We start from the raw sequence: 14,382 nt of genomic DNA, 5'->3' as shown, positions 1-14,382 counted from the left end.
TTCCTGGAAACTTAATGACATGAGAATGAACAACTGTCAGTGGAAATATGATGACACATGAACTAGCAACTGCAATAGACATGAGTAGAACATGCTTTGGTTAATTCATGAAAATTACACAAATGTAGTCTTTCAGCTGTACAGAAAACATTTTAAAATGTAGAATGTTGACAATATGCAAACAATTAACCTAAATGTGTAGATATTCAGCTAAGACAGATAATGAATAAAGGTTTGTGTTCGTTTGTCTGCTGACTTAAAATGGTGAACTTAAAATGGCAAATGCCTCTTCGATGAGGTTTAACGGTGGCTGGCATCCAATAAATGTTGCATTACCACCAACCTACTAGACTGGAGTACAACTCCCTTATACTTCGCTTGAAAAAAATAAGTAAATACCCTACCATCTAACACTACACTTATAACACCACCATACTCCACTATTTAGTCTGACCTCAGGCCAACCACCTGAAAGGATGGGACACCACCACTTAACACACCCTGTAACTCTGATGTCAAGTCTCACACACCCAAATACCTCTCTGCAGCTGTCACAACCTCAAATTTCTGCAACTTATGTGCCATCCCTGCAGGACAGTTGATAACCGTTGCTAAAAAGCCAATCTTACTGAAACATATCACTTGTTGGCCTCTCTCTGTACTGGTACAGATCTACTACTCACACCACTCCTCTCAGGATCCCTCCCCCTTGACCCATTTTCCTCTACTTCACTGCCTCAGCATATGACAACTTCTGCACTACTCTAACCCTGGAAACCTCAACCTGCCTCTCTCGCACGGGACATTTCTGATCCCCAGCCCCATGGGCACCCCTACAATTAACACATACCACTACTTTCCCCAATGCTACACATTCCTTTGTCTCATGCCCTTCTGTACACTTCTCACACCTAGGAACCTTCCTCCTACACACTGCTGACACATGCCCATAAGCTTGACACCTGTAAGAAAGTAATGTATTCGGCACAAAAGGTCATACAGGATAATATAATATCCTATCACTTTGTCGGGCAAAGACATCCAAACTCAAAAGAACAGACAATGACTTCTGTTTCACCACTCCTGCCACCCTGTCTGCATCACACCAAACGACAACCATCACACACACTGGGAAACTTCCCCTTCAGTTGGTCAACTTTTACAGTTACTGTTACCCCAGTAATCACACCTTTCAATGGCGCCCATTTCTTGAGAGCAAAACAATTCACATTTCTTGCCTCCATTCGTTTAACGCAGACAGCCTTCTCCCTCCGACCAGCAGAAACACAAACAATTATCACAAGACCACTTCTGGATACGCTTACTGATTCCACAGCACAAAACTCTGTTTTCACCCACCCTGATAGATCACCCAAACACAAATGAATCACCCAAAAGGCAAGAGACCACTCTTAACAATAACGTCACTCCTAGACAGACTCATCTTTATTCTGACCCTCAGTGCAAGCCTCGGCCCCGAGAACTTCACCACACCTACCACCTCCGATGCTTCGACCTCATTAACTTCCCTTTCTCCTCCTGTCTTCAGCTCACTCTGCTTTCACTTTCTAACATTCTTATTTAACAAACCATCTCCCTTTTTTCCGCCATTTTTAACCGACTCAAGTTCACCCTCTTCCTCCCTCTCTGCCCTCCATTCCTCCTCCGTTTTCAAAGTATACGTCTCCTTATGCTAATACTGCACTTCTCCTGACATACATCTTGTTCTTGCATTATAAGCAAGTGCTTTACACATTCATATTCCTTTATCTAGCACTGGGAACATGTGACAGTGGAATGGTGACGTAAATATTCAGCGACGCTCTACGGTTTGTGTACAATTTCAAGCTTGACGGGAGGGTTACGTTTAGGACAAATGTGTCTTTGTTTTGTTTTATAATCGTGAGGTGAGTAAAATAAGATTTTATCCCACAAAGTGTATTGACATTTTCGAGATTAAAGCTAGCTAACTTGAAGCGAAGTGCCCTGCATTGCTATATCAGCACCACCAGTAATATATGCGGAATGCGCAACCATTGCGGATGTGGTGCAGAAAGAATGCGCATCGCTGCGACAAACGCAATTATAAAGGTGTTAGACATCGTCATCATCAAGTTGAAACCTATATTGTAAATTATTTGTAATTTGTGTAACTATTTGGTAACATGTATTATATTTCTCTCTTTTGTAGAATTCCCTCGATCCTCTATTTACTCAAGTCTATCTGCACATCTCTGTTGATGGGTACTGTCATATAGTTGTTTTTGCACTAACATAAAGGAATTTAAATTCTAGTTTTCAGAGAGAGTACATGTATCTCTTGGCCAGCTTTTACAGTTGAATAACGTCTGCTCCAAGACTTTAGCTGTAGGCTACCTGGTATTAACTACTAATATATTATGCAAACGAATGCACATTACAGTGAATGTTGATCTCAGTATGTCCCTGCACAAGATGCTCTCCTAGCGCCCCTATTTTTTTATGTGCCACTTAGTTGTAGCCTGTGAACATATGCCTTATGCTGCCCCCACTGAAAGATTAGTTAGTTGTCAGGCAGATATTGCTCGTCCCCAACAATGGTGTGGTACGGCCAGCCATCTGTCGCTGTGTGAATGGAACTGTCAGTTGGTCCGTCTGTAAACCAGGCCTGACTCATGACTGAGTACTATGAGGAGGGGGGGCTGCTGTACGAGCACTCGCCTCCCATGCACATCAAAGTGGAGTCTCCGGAGGGACCCTTCGGAGGGGGCGTCTCAGAGGACGGCTTTCCCAGGGAGGATGAGGACTCGGAAGGCAGCTGCGACCAAAGCAGTGGGCTGCCTGGTGGACTCCCCTTCAACGTGGTGGTGGTGCATCCGAACATCATGACTCCTGGCATGTCCTCAGATGACCTCCTATCCATGGAACAGCGTAAGCTTTAACCAACTTTTAGCTATAAACCGCATGTCTATTGTTCAATATTGATGCTTGCAGTGGTGCTCTGTACTGTTATGATATGTTTTGACTATTGCATTTTTGTGTTTCACCTCATATGACACATAGCAAACACCTATAGATCAACTCTGTCTTTCTGTAGACAGAGGTATTTCCTCTGTGTTGGCAGCAGGGGGTGCAGGCAAGAGGAAGAGTCGTTTTAGCGGTGCAGAGCTGGAGGTGCTGGTTTCTGAGGTGACGCGGTGTGAGGGAGAGCTTTTTGGTCCTGCTGGGAGACTCCGGCGCAGGGAGAGAGAGAGGATCTGGGCAGGAATCCTGGAGCGCGTCAACGCTGTGTCCAGAGTCCCTCGCACCCTCCGCGAGGTCAAGAAGCGCTGGGACGACCTGAAGAGACGCAATGGAGGCAGGCTGGCAGACGCTAGGCACCGAACTTGTTACCTGCCATCTAATAGAGGGGCTTCCATGCTGGAAAGGTCAGCTCAGGCAAGCCCCAGGCTTCACCAGGCCAGACAGAAGCAAAGCACCAGAGGGAAGGCCAGTTTCACATGCTTCACTGATACAGAACCAGGTAAATCTGAACACTAACAATGAGGTAAAGCCTTAGATTCAAGCCTTGTAGGAACATTCAGATAATGCATATAAAAACAGATTTTTTAAAACCACTGCTTTCTACTATATCCTCTTGTTTATTGCAGTGGGTGGAGGTGAAGGGTCGGAGAGGGATGGCTTTGAGAAGGATGAGGATAGTGGTGAGCGGGAAGGGGAGGCGGGAGAGGCGGAATGCGAGGGGGCAGAGAGCAGTATGGAGGAAAAGCTGGGTTTAGGACTGGGAATAGGGCCTCCCCCTAACTCGGAACGCTGGCTGCCTCCCTCTCCCCTCTACAGCGCCCCTTTCCTCAATGGGACCCCTCAGCCTAGTCCCCAGCCCTCACTAGGTGCCCAGCAGGGACCCCTGGAGGCCCCTCCTCGTGGCTCATGGCTGGAGGACGAGCTCCGCGGCATGGGGGAGGCAGCTCTGCAGCTGGGGGATCGGGTGGAGCAGAGTCTTCGGGAGTTTGGGGAGGGATTCAGACGTGATATGAGAACATTAGTGGTCTCTCAAGAAGCACTGGCAACCAGCCTACAGCAAAACAATGTTCTCCTGCAAAGGCTGCTGGGAGTCCTAGAGGCACAGCAGCAGCAACAACAACCACCACAGCAGCAGCCACATCATTCCCAAAAACAACAGCCACAACAGTCAATAACCCAGCAACCACAACAGTTACAGCAACAGCAACCACAGCCTCAACAACTGATTCAGCAGCAGCCGCAGCAACAACAACAGATACAACCACAACAGCAACAACTGCTGGTGCAGCAACAACAACAGATACAACCGCTACCACAGCAACCGCAACACCCCCAGAGTTCAAGTAATCCAAGTAATTTAGCAGTTGCCCCTGTACCACCACCCCCAGATATTCTTGATGGTACCACCCGTTCAAATCCACCCGCAGTCATTAATGGAATCGTCCAACGGCCAAGGCGGGGGAGAATTGTTGATCATAGACGAAGAAGAAGGCGTTAGATAAAGAGATGTAAATAAGCTTTGATGTACTTTATTTATTTTCTCTTATACAATCTGATTTGAAATTATTGTGTCCCTCTAATTTCAACCAACGTTGAAAAAGTTATGTTTCATGAGTACATTTGTTGTGTAAAGTATTCAGACCCCCTGACTTTTTCCACATTTTGTTACATTACAGCCTTATTCTAAAATTGATTAAATTAATGTTTTTCCTCATCAATCTACACACAATACACCATAATGACAAAGCGAAAACAGGTTTTAAGAAATGTTTACATAAGTACTTAGACCCTTTGCTATGAGACTTGAAATTGAGATCAGGTGCATCCTTTTTCCATTGATCATCCTTGAGATGTTTCTACAACTTGGAGTCCACTGTGGTAAATTAAGGTCCCAGAGTTGACAGTGTATGTCAGAGCAAAAACCAAGCCATGAGGTCGAAGGAATTGTCTGTAGAGCTTTGAGACAGGATTGTGTCAAGGCACAGATCTGTGGAAGGGTACTACAAAATGTCTACAGCATTGAAGGTCCCCAAGAACACAGTGGCCTCTATCATTTTTAAACGGAAGAAGTTTGGAACAACCAAAATCTTCCTAAAGCTTGCCTCCCGGCCAAACTGAGCAATTAGAGAAGGGCCTTGGTCAGAGAGGTGACCAAGAACCCAATGGTCACTCTGACAGAGCTCCAGAGTTCCTCTGTGGAGATGGGAGAACCTTCCAGAAGGACAACCATCTCTGCAGCACTCAACCAATCAGGCCTTTATGGTAGAGTGGCCAGATGGAAGCCACTCCTCAGTAAAAGGCACGTGACAGCCTGCTTGGAGTTTGCCAAAAGGCACCTAAAGACTCTCAGACCATGAGAAACAAGATTCTCTGATCTGATGAAACCAAGGTTGAACTCATTGGCCTGAATGCCAAGCGTCACGTCTTGAGGAAACCTGGCACCATCCCTACTGTGACGCATGGTGGTGGCAGCATCATGCTGTGGGGATGTTTTTCAGCGGCAGGGACTGGGAGCCTAGTCAGGATTGAGGGAAAGATGAACAGAGCAAAGTACAGAGAGATCCTTGATGAAAACCTGCTCCAGAGCACTCAGGACCTCAGATTGGGGCGAAGGTTCACCTTCCAACAGGACAACGACCCTAAGCACTCAGCCAAAACAACGCAGGAGTGGCTTCGGGACAAGTCTCAATGTCCTTGAGTGGCCCAGACTTGAACCCGATCGAACATCTTTGGAGAGACCTGAAAATAGCTGTGCAGCAACCCTACCCATCCACCCTGACAGTGCTTAAGAGGATCTGCAGAGAAGAGTGGGAGAAACTCCCTAAATACAGGTGTGCCAAGCTTGTAGCGTCATAACCAGGAATGCTGTAATCGCTGCCAAAGGTGCTTCAACAAAGTACTGAGTAAAGGGTCTGAATACTTATGTAAATGTCATATTTCAGTGTTTATTTTTTATAAATTAGCAAACATTTCTAAAAACTTGTTTTTGCTTTGTCATTATGGAGTATTGTGTGGATGAGGAAAAAAGCCATTTAATCATTTTTAGAATAAGGCTTTAACGTAACAAAATGTGCAAAAAGTCAAGGGGTCTGAATACTTTCCGAATGCACTGTATATATTATTTAAACTAAACACAGTAGGCTAATTGAAGGTTCAGCCCTGATCCATATATATTAGCATAATGTATTGGTTGGAAGTTGCTGCAATAGAACCAAGAAATGTCAGAGATTTCTGTTTTGTCCAGATCTTGTAGATAGACAATCAGCATTACATTAACAAAAAGCACATTGGAGTCTGCAGCAATCTATTATTAGAGCATATTAGTAAATGACCATTGAAATGTAATATATGCATATGTACATGTTCTGATTGCTCTTCCAGTTTTATGATACATATTAAACATGCATTGTGTGACAGGCTGGACATACACATGCAAATCTTAGGAAAAAAGTATTATACAATGTGTATTTAACATGTGATGATAAATCATTTTATAATTGGGCTATAATGTTTAAGATATGGAAATGTTTCCCTACATAGCTCTTAAATGAAAATCTGCATCAGTATGTATTTTGCTTCAGATTTTCTTTCTGTTTTTCGTGATGTTATCAATTTATTAAGCATTATCTACAAGTATGATGTATGTGTTATCTTGCATGCAGTGTCTGATGTGTAGACAAAATGCAAGGGATCTGTAAAAAAAAATTGAGCATTTGTGTACCATTTTGCACAATTTATATACCTAAATATAGTTGAAGGGTCTGACTCTGTTCTGAGACATGTATTGACTAAAGATTAATAAAGGCAACCCTGAACTATATCACATCACAGGTCTTCAATAGCTCTTTATTCAGGCAAGTGCTGCTGGTGCAACCTGTTGACTGATGTGAGTGAATGCCCATGGATAAATGTAAAATGCATTGCTTTCGTTTCAATACTCATGACAATCTGAAGTGGATAAACATATCACCTGCAGAATGCAGGGCAGGCGAAGACCTTTCACTTCACACCATCACACTCTAGCGGCCAGTAACATAATATACAATTCGTTTCGCCTTCACGTTGAGGAAGAGGGGGCATAGAGAACCATCTTTGGAGGAGTGCTGCATGGGTAAAACATGGCTGCTGTGAATTCGTCAGAGAGACGCCAGGGCGACCCCAACGATGAGTTGGGGGACCCGGGGGGTTTAGCACAGAAATGCGAATCATTTGAGTATAAATCGACAGACCCCGATAACACTTTTGCTGTTGAGGAAGACAGGATTCATGAGGACTCCAATGAAAATAGAGAATCTAGTATTGTTACCGATGGGCTTGCTAGCCAGATTGAAGGTAGCATTGCGCTTCGAGTTAATGATAGATCAGAGATAGGTAATGAGTTGGTAGATTTAACATCTTCTGAAGAAAAAACCCACAACACCGATGTTTCCTACAACAAGCAGCGGCATTTCGATTGGTCTGAGACGGAGGACGAGGAAGACGGCACGGATGCAAAAGAGAATGGAAACGACGGTAAGTTTATGTTTGCTAGCTAGCGTTTACTATCTTTCTTCGAATAGCCTGCCTTATCAATATGAGCTATCTAAGTTTCGTCTATCTATTTAGGAAAACAGTCGTGTGCAAAAACAGACTGAAATGTACGGGGTATCCCTGGAAACATGCAGGATGCAGCATTGACTGTAAATGTGCTCATGCTCACTTCAATTGCCAAGATGCTAGCTAGTTGTCTCATGCACGAAATGAGCTAGCTTTGTTATTGGCCAACCGTTTATCCAATAGAATATTGATCATGCAGGTGACTCAAAATAGTACACTAATCGTACCCTTTGATGGCATAAATGCCTTTTCATAATATTTTTGTGGAGATTGATTTGTGTAGTAGGACTGTTTTCATATTTAGTCTCAAAACGTTTGTATTCATGCTTACTCATGAACGCTTCACAATGACAATGTTTTATTTCTTTTGAATTTATAGTTCATAATGGTGATATGGGGATGACTCCTGAGGTGCAGCAGGATAAGATTACTGAAGATATATCAGATGCAGAGGATGTGGAAAAGGAAAAATCACATTCTGATGAGGAGATGGATGTATCAAAAGACACAGGTGAAGAACAAGATTGTAATGGAGGAAAGGGGGCAGAGGAGGAAGAAGAAGAAGAGGAAGGAGGAGGAGGAGAAGAGGAGCAAACAGTGAAACGGAGGAAATGTAGTCTGGAGTGCAAAGACTGTGGGAAGAGGTTCACCCGTCGGGAGACATTCAACCTCCATCGTCACTTCCACGCTCACCAGGATGAACTGGCCTCACTCACCTGTAAGGAGTGCGGCCTTACCTTCCATCACCGCAGCAGCCTCATCAAGCACCGCAGTGAGCACCAACAGAAGGTTGACCAGCCTGTGGAGCGGAAGAGAAGGAGCCCACAGGGAGTCCACAAGGAGGAGAGGTCAGGCTTCCAGTGTGACCACTGTGAAGAGACTTTCCCATCACTGAGCAAACTGAGGCTCCACACCTGCAACTGTGCCCCGGATAAGGCGTACCGCTGCCCCCTGTGCCGCAAAGAGTTCCGCATGAAGATCTCCATCACCAGCCACATGCAGACCCACTCCCTGAGCTCCCACCCCTTCCGCTGCCAGGAGTGCCACAAGAGCTTCTCTGACATATTTTCCCTGCGTGACCACCAGGGCTCCCATGCCTCCCTCAAGCCCTACGCATGCCCAGAGTGTGGCATGGTGTTCAGGCACCGCTCTGTCATGGAGGACCACCGTCGTAAGCACACAGAGGACACACAAGGCCCCCACCGGTGCAACATCTGTGGGAAGCACTTCAAGTATTCCAGCCTCCTGCAACAGCACCAATACCTTCACACAGGCCAGAAACCATTCCGCTGCCCAGACTGTGGCAAAACGTTTGCCTTAGCCCAGAACATGAAGGCGCACTGCCGCCAGCATAGACGACACCCTCACGCCTGCTCTATCTGCCCCCTCACTTTCCCCGACCAGGGCAGTCTGCAGGCTCACGTGTCATGCCACGAGACAGTCGGGGGACTAGACAAGGAGAACACAAACCACGGGGTGGAGCCAAAACGTATATTCAACTGTCCCCTCTGTCCTCAGAACTTTCCTTCACCAGCTGACCTGAGGGCTCACATGCTGATCCATGAAGCGGAGCATGAGAGGATGGAGAACGGGGCGTGTAAAGACTGGGAAACAAACCGTTACACCTGTCCCCACTGCCCTGCCACCTACTCTGACCAGTCTAATATGATGGCCCACCTGACAACTCACGCGTCTGCCCGGGTCAGTGTAGAGAGGCAGGGTAATGGACTTGAAGTAGGGAGATCTGCTCCACTTAACACTGCCAATGTTCCAGGGAGGTGGCATAGGGAGGAGATGAGTAGTAAGCCTTTAAAGTGTCCAGACTGTGGCAAGTCGTTCCGTCACCGCTCTGTGTTAACGCTGCACATGCGTATTCATTCCAAGGACAAGCCTTACCAGTGCAGGGTGTGCAACAAGTCCTTCAGATTCAACAGCTATCTGCAGCAGCACATGATCATTCACACCGGGGAGAAACCATACAAGTGCCCAGACTGCAGCAAGGACTTTGCTTTCCTGCAGAACATGAGAACCCATCAGAGGCTGCACACACAGAAACCGTTCCGCTGCACAAAGTGCCGTAAGGGGTACAGCGACGAGAATCAGCTTCAGCGCCATTTGTTGTCACACAACGGCGAAAAGCCCCACAAGTGCCACCTCTGTGAAAAGAGCTTTGGGCTGGCCTACCTGCTGCGGGACCATCTGAACACCCACACAGGCGAGAGGCCCCATCGCTGTCAGGAGTGCCACAAGACATTCCCATGGCTCGGCAGCCTGCTGGTGCATCAGAAAATCCACGCTCGAAAGCGCCAGGGGTCGAGTCAGCCTTATTCTTTTCCAATGGCCATGAGGATAAGAGACAGGGGTAGCAGGGGCCGGAGCGGAGGCAGGCTGGCATCAGGCTGGCCCAGGTGGGGTGGAATGGGGCGATCAGGTATGGACACGCCCCAACAAACACCTCCATATCAAGTCCCAATGTCAAGGAGTCCTGAGTGGCAGAGGAGGCCGGCCCAGCCACAGCCTCCCATGTTTTCATCCCAGATGGATATGCAGCAGCCAGGGGAGACGTCTGCGAGAAGGCCTCCACCAGTCCACCAACAGTGGCGGGTGGAAGGTGGAGAACTGAGGCCTGTCCCACTGCCTAACCAGTCTCAACCGTCTCAGGATCCTGAAAGACAACCAGCGCCTGTCCAACAGCAGCCATCTCCACAAACACAGCCACAGCAGGTACCACAGTCTCCACTGATACAACAACAAGTACAGTTACAGTTACAGCTACAGCCACATCTACATCCGCAGCTGCGCCAACAGCAGGTTCAGCATCATCTACAGTCTCCACTGATCCAACAGCAATTACAGTGGCAGCAACCAGGTGGACAGCTCCAGCCCCAGCCAGTACCACAGCAGCAGTGGCAGCCTGACAGACACTTGCTCCAGCTCCAGCAAAAGCTGCCCTGGTTACCAGATGCTCACCCCCGGCCCACCCCACCACAGCAACCCCAGCAGTGGCACTCAGATGGCCTGCCTCGGCCACCCCAACAGCAAAGGAGTTCAGGCAGGGCAGAGGCACCTACAACGTCACAGCCTGGCCTTAGTGCATCTCAGAGCCTAGAACCCTCTCCTCCAGGAGAAAGTGGAGGGACCATGCCCTTGGGTAACAAAACACCCCCAGTGGCCGGGCCACAGAACCCCAGCCCATTAGCTGTGACTGAGCAGGAGCAACACAGGCAACAGCCGAAGCCCATGAGCTGGGGTAACACACCCACTACACCACCAGTCCCCACACTGAGCTCTGTTCAGCTTGACTTCCCTGGGTCCCCCATTTACATGGATGGGGCTGCTTTGTGGGGTGGGCTGAGGACCTCTCCAGCAGTGCCACCATCCCAAAGCACATCAAACAAACTGGGCCAAGAGCTTAAGCTGCCAAGATGGTCGAGCGTCTCAGTGCCAATGCACAAACCTGTTAATGAATCATCCACACCTCCTAGAAAAGAGGACACTAGAGTTTGGGACTTTAATGCACCTCTGGTAATGTCCCCAACTGTTAGTTCGTCAGAGAAAGCTGGGAGTGGGCGTGAGCAGCAGAAACAGTGGTCGCCAGCTCTACTCAGTACATCCTCCTCAGCTCAGATGAGCCACAGCTCTGTCATGTCAATTTCAAGCCCTCCATCTCATGGGATTGGAGGTAGTCCCTGGGATTTCAAAGGATCCCCCTCAAACAAATCAGGCCTTAGCCAGGAGTTAGAGCAGCAGCAGCAAAAACATCTATCCTCCAGCTGGACCAATGTACCCACATCCACCCAGAATGTTCCCATCTCCATTCAATATGACCCACAACGTTTCACTCACGGGGTGGGACCCACTGTGTGGGGTTTCCAAACCACTCCAGCTGGCCCGCAGCAGCAGCCAATGGTAACAGGCACTCAAATCATCATAAATCAGACCTCTCCTTTCTTCTCTCCTCTCCCTCCGCTCCCTCCACTTAGTTTGCCTGGCTCACACCCTCTTCACTCTGTAGCAGTCGGCTCTCTACCAAGGCCTCCACACCCAAACATTTTCTTCACGCCACAGGCGGTCATGAGTGAGAGGCCACACATGACACAGACCCTGTCGCTACCTCAGCTAGCCCCACGGCCTGTTCCTCACAAACTGGGCCGTTTGCCTTATGCCTCAGACCGCCTTCTCCAGTGCATGATCTGTGGGTGCTCTCTACCCCGGGAGTTAGACTTGCAAATGCACTACATGCAGCATGCACAGGGAGAGATTTGACACTGGCAAAGAGTGCATTTACCACTCTGTTTTTCCAAAAGTTTTTAATGTACATTTATTGTATAACTATAGCAATTTAGCTGTGTTTTGTGTCTGTTTTGGACATTGTCCATGTTGTTGATCTCTCACTATAAGAAAGGGTCAGATCTCAAAAAGTGTATAGTTTGTTAACTTGATCAAGCACGGTTGTCAGTTTTCTGTGTTCACAGCTTTGCCTTGAACTGCAAAGAGCTTAGAAATATGACTGTGTAATGGATTTCTTGGCCAGTACCATATTTACTGTGTTGTAAACATACCAAGGATTTACACTCAGTGGCCGGTTTATTAGGTACACCACCCTGTTCACAAAAATATTTCGCTCCTATAGACAGTGAGTCACGTGGCCTTGGCTTGCTATGTAAAGCGAGGCACTGGCATTCAGTTACTATTCGATTGAACGTTGGAATGGGCGAAACAAGTGACCTAAGCAACGTTGAGCGTATTATGATCGTTGGTGCCAGGCGCGCCGGTTACAGTATCTCATAAATGGCATACATTTTTCACACACAACAGTGTCTTGGGTTTATTGAGAATGGTGCGAAAAACAAAAAACAGTCAGTGGTACTAGATGGGTGTACCTTAAACTGGCCACTGAGTGTGTATGTCAACTTATGGATCTTTGTTAGTTTATCTTTCTGTGTACACTCCTGTCTTTGTTATACCATTTTCAAGTTTATTCCTCAAACAAGTGGATTTCACCTGTTGCACTGTATATTTGTGCCTTTATTGTTTCAAAACACTCTGCATGTTCTTTCTGCTCTCTCTTAATGTTGTAGTGGGTGTTATTCAAATTGTCAGGTCTCTGAATAATGAGTAATTTGTATGAGTAATTTCTTATTCTGTCTTCATTTGGGTTAACGTTTATCTTGTTTTGGTGCTAGAGTTATGAAATTAAGGTTATTGGGAGGAGCACACATTTTATCCAAACAGTGTGGCATGGATTAGTATACAATTAATTTATTGCATTAAAATGAATAACTAATAACTAACTTTACCTGTTGGGTTTGTGATATTGTATCAACAACATGACAATGTTGCCAGAAGATACGCTTGTTTACACTGAGCTGCACTGGGGTCGGAAAGCAATCATTAAGACACTGTGGAGCAGATGCGAGATATGGGTAGGAAAACGTACCTCAATCCAAGGATGGGATATGCCACTGTATGCAAAATGTTACCTTTATCCAGATTGTACATATCTTGCACCGGCTCCAGTGTCTTAATGTAACCATGTTTGCGTTCAGAAACCAGTACAGCTCAGTGTAAATCAACGTAATGGTAGGGTCGTTATCTTCTGGCAAAACATAATGTAACATATTTGACGTTTTACTACATCTGTGCATTAGCAGTAGTTTTAAATATGTAAATACCTGGTAATAAAAATCATTGGGAAAGAATGCCATATTGTCGTCTGTATTCAATAAAACACAATGACATAATAGTCCTGCAATAATGAAAACAGTCTACCAAATCGATGTTTTCAAAATGCGTTGCATAATATCCGTTACATTGCATGTTGGGAACTAATGGTTGGGTCTAATGGTGCTTGGAATTAAAGACGAATGGGAACTTGGGAAAAACGAGATCAATTCATGACGTCGGTCACGTAAAGACGGAGCTCTAGAAAGAGGCCCGAGTTCCCGATTTGTAATTTCGAGTTGGATGACGGATCAAAACGATTTTCCCCATTCGGGCTCGTTTTTTCAGAGTTCCCATTTGTGTTATTGAACGCACTGAAGTCGGAAATCAGAAATGTCCCACTTCCGAGTTTTTTAGAAGTTATTTATTTTTATTAACAACAAATCAATACAGAAAGTACATCAGGGAACACAAGTATTAGATTATATACAATGGACAATCGAGCTAGGGGGTACAATATCACATTACAATTACACAAGGACCTTAGGGGACCTACATACACTTACAATTCTAACAGCTTTTTTGTTAGTAGAGTATTTAACTGTCTTAAAATACAGTTCAATTTATTTTTGTAGAGTAAGAAAATGTGTTTTTTTGTTTGTAAATTTACATTTGTGTATATGAAATTTGGCCAAAAGAATAATGAAATTAAATTACATAAAAATGTTTCTGCTTATTTCTATCGTATGTAAAGAATCCAAGCAGTACGTCTCTCCACAATAGTGTAAAATCTTCATAAATGTGTTCAATTATAAATCTACTGATGTCTTGCCACAGTTTTCTTACATGAATACAATGCCAAAAAAGATGCAACACTGTTTCTGGGTGGTCATTACAAAAGGAGCAATTTGAGTTTATGTTTTCCTTAAACTTCTTCATATAGTGGTTGGCATGATAATATTTATGAATAATTTTAAAGGAAACTTCCTTAATTTTGTTAACAAGTAGGTATGTGTGTGGCAACATCCAAACTTTTCCCCAACAGATATCAATAAATCCATTCCAATAAGGCATGACATAAGGTTCGTATCGCTCTGTTGTTGAATGGACCAAAAGAGA

At 45.6% G+C, this 14,382-nt stretch overlaps 2 protein-coding genes across 2 annotated transcripts; both read left to right on the top strand.

The window, feature by feature from the left end:
• Positions 1–1,698: 1,698 nt before the first annotated feature.
• Positions 1,699–6,828, top strand: LOC139563955 (uncharacterized). Its single transcript, XM_071383043.1, has 4 exons — positions 1,699–1,907; positions 2,192–2,910; positions 3,077–3,502; positions 3,630–6,828. The coding sequence occupies exons 2-4, from the start codon at positions 2,655–2,657 to the stop codon at positions 4,499–4,501; spliced, it is 1,554 nt and encodes a 517-aa protein (XP_071239144.1). The 5' UTR covers positions 1,699–1,907; positions 2,192–2,654; the 3' UTR covers positions 4,502–6,828.
• Positions 6,829–6,990: 162 nt separating this feature from the next.
• On the top strand, positions 6,991–13,306 carry LOC139563942 (uncharacterized). The gene is made up of 2 exons (XM_071382988.1): positions 6,991–7,515; positions 7,979–13,306. The coding sequence occupies exons 1-2, from the start codon at positions 7,122–7,124 to the stop codon at positions 11,863–11,865; spliced, it is 4,281 nt and encodes a 1,426-aa protein (XP_071239089.1). The 5' UTR covers positions 6,991–7,121; the 3' UTR covers positions 11,866–13,306.
• The last annotated feature ends 1,076 nt before the right edge of the window (positions 13,307–14,382 follow it).

This window comes from Salvelinus alpinus, chromosome 35 (genome assembly GCF_045679555.1).
Source record: "Salvelinus alpinus chromosome 35, SLU_Salpinus.1, whole genome shotgun sequence".
Lineage (NCBI taxonomy): Eukaryota > Metazoa > Chordata > Actinopteri > Salmoniformes > Salmonidae > Salvelinus > Salvelinus alpinus.
This window is presented reverse-complemented; position numbering and strand designations above follow the sequence as displayed.

Excerpts from the sequence above, each read along its gene's own strand:
- LOC139563942 (XM_071382988.1), top strand. The coding sequence starts at position 7,122 with ATGGCTGCTGTGAATTCGTCAGAGAGACGCCAGGGCGACCCCAACGAT. Across the intron at positions 7,516-7,978 it reads AAAAGAGAATGGAAACGACG|TTCATAATGGTGATATGGGG; the intron begins GTAAGTTTATGT and ends TTGAATTTATAG.
- LOC139563955 (XM_071383043.1), top strand. The coding sequence starts at position 2,655 with ATGACTGAGTACTATGAGGAGGGGGGGCTGCTGTACGAGCACTCGCCT. Across the intron at positions 2,911-3,076 it reads CCTCCTATCCATGGAACAGC|ACAGAGGTATTTCCTCTGTG; the intron begins GTAAGCTTTAAC and ends GTCTTTCTGTAG. Across the intron at positions 3,503-3,629 it reads CTTCACTGATACAGAACCAG|TGGGTGGAGGTGAAGGGTCG; the intron begins GTAAATCTGAAC and ends TGTTTATTGCAG.